Here is a 5,376-nt window from a genome sequence, read left to right on the forward strand (position 1 = left end):
GAAAAAATATTATTATTAATTAACATATAGTTAGTGTAATTGTAAAATATGAAAAAAAATTAAAAATATTATTATTAAAAAAATAATATTATATTATTATTTTGACTAATCTAATGTGGAGTTTTGATTTATGAAAAACATATACTTTTCATCAAATTTTGAAGATAGTTATGATGAAATCAATGCTAATGCACTTTAACACCACTAAAACAAGAAGCAAACCCCCTATAACAGCACCACCAGACCATTTAACAAATGATTGATAAGCAAAAGGAGAATATTAGTGACTGTGGTCCGTGGATAGTGTTGGATAATATCCCCTGCAGAAAAGGAAAAGCAGATTGAAGGATGGCCAGTTTCCAACCCAGAATAATTGTGGTGATCGGGTGTCGGTTTGATTTTTAAGGTTCATAAAGCACAGAGACCATAACATGGCTAATATGTCAGCATCCAAGGATTGCTTAGTCAAACAAGCTTCGGTACTAGGGCCTGGCTGGCAGTTACTTAACATCCAAGTTGATGGCAAGTAAGATAACTCCAGAGACCGTGCATCTAAAATGCAAATAAAGTTGATGGCAAGTAAGGTTATCCAGAGAACTTGCATTTTAAATGCAGATAACAAGTCCAATAAACGGAGATAAGCAAAATACTCATTGAGCATTATTACAATACCGAAAACACAGCGTAAAAAAGTGGATCATCCCTAGCTCAAGGACTAACAAGCCACCCTATGGGAGCAGGTTGCTTGAAAAGCTCGACCACATAAATTTAGAGCATAAAAGAATCCCAGTGTAGAAATCAACATACTACAGAAAGGATATTGATATCATAGCTCAACTTAATAATCAACACTTGGATTTCTTTCATGCAACTTATTGAGCTTTTGGGTCTCGGCCACCTCATTCTTTTCCATCAGCAGCACGAAGTGAGCCTAGTTGAACAGGAGCTTGGGTTCCAACCACCTTAGATGACCCGTAAACAGTCAGGTCAACACCTTGAGCCTTCTCTTTCTCAATCTGTTCCTTGATCCAAAAGTAGGTAAATCTCAGACCATCCTACAACAAAGTGAATTCAGATATGCCGATTAGTAGGTGAGCAATTCATGGTTTAGAACATTATTATCCAATAAACGCTTAACAATCGCATTGACTCAATAGTAGCCTTACTTGACACAAACTTAGGGGTTACTGTGTAACATTAAGGGTGGGAAAGCAACTGTACCTTCAACCTCATTGTAGGAGCCCAACCAAGCTTCTCTTTGATAAGGGTGTTGTCAGAGTTACGACCACGAACTCCCTCTGGGCCAGGAATGTGGTGGATAGGGAGTGTCTTGTTCTCAAAGCTGAGAACAATCTCAGCCATCTCATTCATGCTAACCATTTCATCACTTCCAATATTCACTGGCTCACGGAAGTCTGACTTTGTCAATCTATACATGGAAATTGAGCCACAACAGTTAATTCATGAGATGTGAGAAGATATAACTACAGAATCCAGACAACCATGCCAATGTGTGTATTATGAACACCCTATCATAATTTTCTCATGTGAAACAAAAAACTGGGTAACACAAATAATTATTAAGCAGTCTGGGATACGTTGACATTCTAAATAGTTAGATCTATGTCTTCAGTTTCCATAGGTAGTTTAGAACTAACTCATTGTGCAAAAATAATCAGAATCGCTCTTGATAAGATAAACATATGCTCCTGTCTTTAAATACCCTGCCCCATTACTAGTGATGTTCAAGAAAAACACCCCATTTACAACAAAGTGTTAATGTACCCTCAATCCAGATTTACTGAGGAATACAATGAATGTCAACGTTAAAGGAATAACCTCATTAATTTGAATGTGAGCTTTCAGCTATACAAGTTACAAGAACACCAAGCTCGTACCTAAGTACACCTTCTACACATTCATCAATGAAGGTGAAGGATCTGGTCTGAAGTCCATCTCCCCACATCTCAAACTTATCAGTGGAAGTAAGAGTCTTTCTACAGAAAGCAGCCGGAGCTTTCTCCCTCCCACCTGTACAAAGATATATCCAAGAGATAAAATCAGGAAAAAGAAAATCATGCATATGTTATGGTTACCACTAAAATCGAGAGCTTGCCTTTCCATGTTCCAAAAGGACCATAAATGTTATGGAACCTTCCAATACGGCACTCTATTCCAAAGTCCTTGGTGTAGTGCTTGCACAACTCCTCTGTTGCAAGCTTCTCTAAGCCATAAGCATCTTGAGGCTAAAACCCGGTGTAATGTAAACCCGTTAATTACATCCAAAACTTGACAAAGGAAAAACTACAAGACTAAAACATTCTTGACCACGAAGAGTCACAGACCTCAGCCGGCCAGGCATCAGACTCCTTCAAGCTCACATTAGTTTCCAGTTGCTTAAATTCAGGGTAGATACAAGCGCTAGAGGCATAGAAAAATCTGCATGCACCGAGTAATCAAATTTCAGAGGCACATTATTTTTTTACTCACAAAAAACAAATTTGTGCACTTAAAGGGGAAATTCCATGTGCATTATGCGAAATTTGTCAATGGGTACTTCACTATACCAAGACTTAGATATAAAATATCCAAGCCAACTAACCTCTTTACCCCATTGATCCTGGCAGCCTCAAGCATGTTGAAACTGATCATTGTGTTGTTATACATGATAACTGAATGGTTGGACTGAATGAAGCCCATCCCACCCATGTCAGCAGCAAGATTAAACACATGGTCAACTCCTTTAGTGACCTTCAAGCAATTTTCCATAACCCTCAGGTCCACAAGGTGGAATTCATGACAGAACATGTCTTCAGTCATGTGCTCATTCTTCTTCCAATCAGAAGCAATAATGTAGTGGCCTTCGCTCTTCAAGCGCCGGGCGATGTGGGAGGCGATAAAGCCACCAGCCCCAGTGATGGAAATTCGGAGCTTCTCCGATGGCCAGTATGGTTCCCTCTCAAGATTCTCATACGTGTATGCACCATAGACGGTTTCCCCTGTGATCCCCATTCTGCAATACTTGGAAGTTTCAGAAAAAGAATAAAGAATTCACACAGAATAACAACAAATACTGGACTAAAAGAAAAGGCAAAATCCCCAACTCATGCAACCTTCCAAGTCATGGCCATTCCGTGGAGAAACAAACAAAAAAAAAAAGAAAAAAAGTCCTAGGTACCTAGCCATCCAATTGAAACCAAATCCCATTGAGAACACTGAGATCACAGAAGTATTCAGGTCCAAAAAATTCTAAAATGGGGAAAAGAAAGGATACAGAAACATAAGAGAAGAAAGAAAAATCACAGAAATATATACAAAAACGCAAATAAATTTCACTAAAACACCCGAATAAAGTTTGAGAGAACAATGTACCTATGTTCTCCAAGGAAAATTGTATTCAACAGAAGCCCCCCTAACACCCCCAAGGAAGAAATAACATGTTTCTTTTTTTCTACCCAGTACAAGCATACAACAGAATATACTTACCATTTACCTAACGAACAAAGATTCATTCGATAAAAAGAATATTATAAATAGTAAATAATACACCAGGCAAAGAATCTACACACGTGAGCTAAACCAACTAAAATTTAAAGAACCTCAAACAAGCCCACGATTTAAACCCCAGAAGGGCCAGAACAGAGAGGGAATAATACTAATTAATCCCAGGGTATACATGAATCACGAGAAGAGGGCAGGGAGATGAAAGAGATTCAGAAAAAAACCCAGAAACCCAGTAGAGATTTTGACCTGAAAAGCCTTTGAACTTTAGGTATTGAAGCTGTGAGATTAGACAAGAGGATAATGTAGTTAGGAGAGGAAGTCCTCCGAAGAGAAGGCGAATGGGTATGGTTTCAGAGCCCAGTAGGTCCTGCTATATATAGAATTGCAGAGACAGTTGACAAAACAGTCCAAGCATTTGGAAATGAGAAATTCTACTTTCAGCCTAATAGCTGTCATTGCATTCATCAAATTCATCTTTAAATTTTAATAAAAATATATATTTTTTATATATCTAAATTCTCTCTATCCATAACTTCACATTAAATTAGTAATTAAATTCATCAAAATAATAATATAATATCATTTAAAAAAAATTATTATAATTTTAAAATTTTTTTAAACATAACTATATAGACTTGTATTAATAGTCTTCATTTAAGAATTGTATGTGGACTAACTCTTTGGATATTTCCTAGTAATAATATTCTATTTCTTCGTAATTGAAGAGAGGATGGAGCTTTAAAAAGACGTCAATGTCCCTAACATGAAAAAGATAAGAGTGGTGCTACTCAGCTACCTCTATGTGATCACTTTGTGTGCCGCTTAATGTAAATTATAATTTTTTTTTATTTTTTTCAAATATTTTTAAAACATATTTAAATATTTTTAAAATATAAAAAAAAAATTAATACACTAATTATCAATTCTTTAATTACTAAAAATAAAATAAATATATTAGCTATCAAAATGAAGGAATAAAATAGAAGGGGTGGGCAGTGGAGGCCCACTCCCATCCGCCTCGCCCCACCCCCGTATGGGCGGGCGAGCTACCCCACCTAGCATGAAGGACCCCTAGTGGGGGCGGGGGTGGGCTAACCTAGCGGGGGCCCGCCTTGCACCCTGCTCTGCACCCTCCCAAATTTATAATAAAAAATATTATTTTTTATATTTATATGAATAATTTATATAAATATATACAATTTGTTAAAAACTTGAATTCAACTTAATAGATTGTCTTGATCTCCTAGGCCAAGACAATAAAAAATACAATTCTAATGAGTTTATATTTTTTTGAATAAAATTTATAATTATATTATATTATAATTTTGGTTTAAAAAAATTTTGACCCAAAAAAAATTATAGACCCAGTGAATCACTGGGATGAGCGGGGGGCAGGGCGAGGTGCGGTTTCAACCCCACCCCCCACTACCGAGGCGGGGTTGAAACCCTCCCCCGCATGGTGAGGGGCGGGGGGCGGGGGGCGGGGAGTGGGTGCCCTCGCCCCGCACCATGCGGGTAGCTACCCTAATGAGAGGCCTCGTGCAATAAGTTAGAGGATTATCTCTTCGTCTAGGTCAAAGCTAAATAAATAGAATGGTGCTAGTACAATATAATATAATATATGTAAGTTTTTTTTTTTAATCAAAATTTGTAGATGAAGTTGTAATATAATATATGTAAGTGATTGTGTTAATCCGTCATTTTCACATCTATCTTTATATTTATTATTATTTCATTTTATTTAAGTAAAAATAAAAAAGAAATAGTCTCTTGAACATTTTTTCCATAGAGTGAAAGTCATCTCCTCCCCTGGAGGTGAGGTTTGAAATCTTTGATTTATATAGAGTATAGTCTCTCAGACAGTTGTCTGTA

At 36.9% G+C, this 5,376-nt stretch overlaps 1 protein-coding gene across 2 annotated transcripts; it reads right to left on the bottom strand.

Moving 5' to 3' along the window:
• Window positions 1–628: 628 nt before the first annotated feature.
• LOC121259858 (GDP-mannose 3,5-epimerase 2-like) lies at window positions 629–3,907 on the bottom strand. 2 transcript variants are annotated; one of them, XM_041161651.1, is made up of 7 exons: window positions 3,751–3,907; window positions 2,603–3,013; window positions 2,346–2,439; window positions 2,117–2,246; window positions 1,899–2,031; window positions 1,222–1,429; window positions 629–1,055 (listed from the first exon to the last, which is right to left on the bottom strand). In XM_041161651.1, the coding sequence occupies exons 2-7, from the start codon at window positions 3,010–3,012 to the stop codon at window positions 900–902; spliced, it is 1,131 nt and encodes a 376-aa protein (XP_041017585.1). In that variant the 5' UTR covers window position 3,013; window positions 3,751–3,907; the 3' UTR covers window positions 629–899. The 2 variants fall into 2 exon arrangements, with proteins under 2 accessions (XP_041017585.1, XP_041017586.1); XM_041161652.1 differs by having other exon boundaries at window positions 2,603–3,021.
• Window positions 3,908–5,376: the final 1,469 nt, after the last annotated feature.

The sequence above is a fragment of the Juglans microcarpa x Juglans regia genome, chromosome 4D (assembly GCF_004785595.1).
Source record: "Juglans microcarpa x Juglans regia isolate MS1-56 chromosome 4D, Jm3101_v1.0, whole genome shotgun sequence".
Lineage (NCBI taxonomy): Eukaryota > Viridiplantae > Streptophyta > Magnoliopsida > Fagales > Juglandaceae > Juglans > Juglans microcarpa x Juglans regia.

Bases quoted from the DNA above. Each gene is read 5' to 3' on its own strand.
- LOC121259858 (XM_041161651.1), bottom strand. From the start codon at position 3,012: ATGGGGATCACAGGGGAAACCGTCTATGGTGCATACACGTATGAGAAT. The intron at 2,247-2,345 runs GTCTGTGACTCT...ACCGGGTTTTAG, and splicing joins CTGATGCCTGGCCGGCTGAG to CCTCAAGATGCTTATGGCTT. The intron at 2,032-2,116 runs GCAAGCTCTCGA...ATCTTTGTACAG, and splicing joins TCCTTTTGGAACATGGAAAG to GTGGGAGGGAGAAAGCTCCG.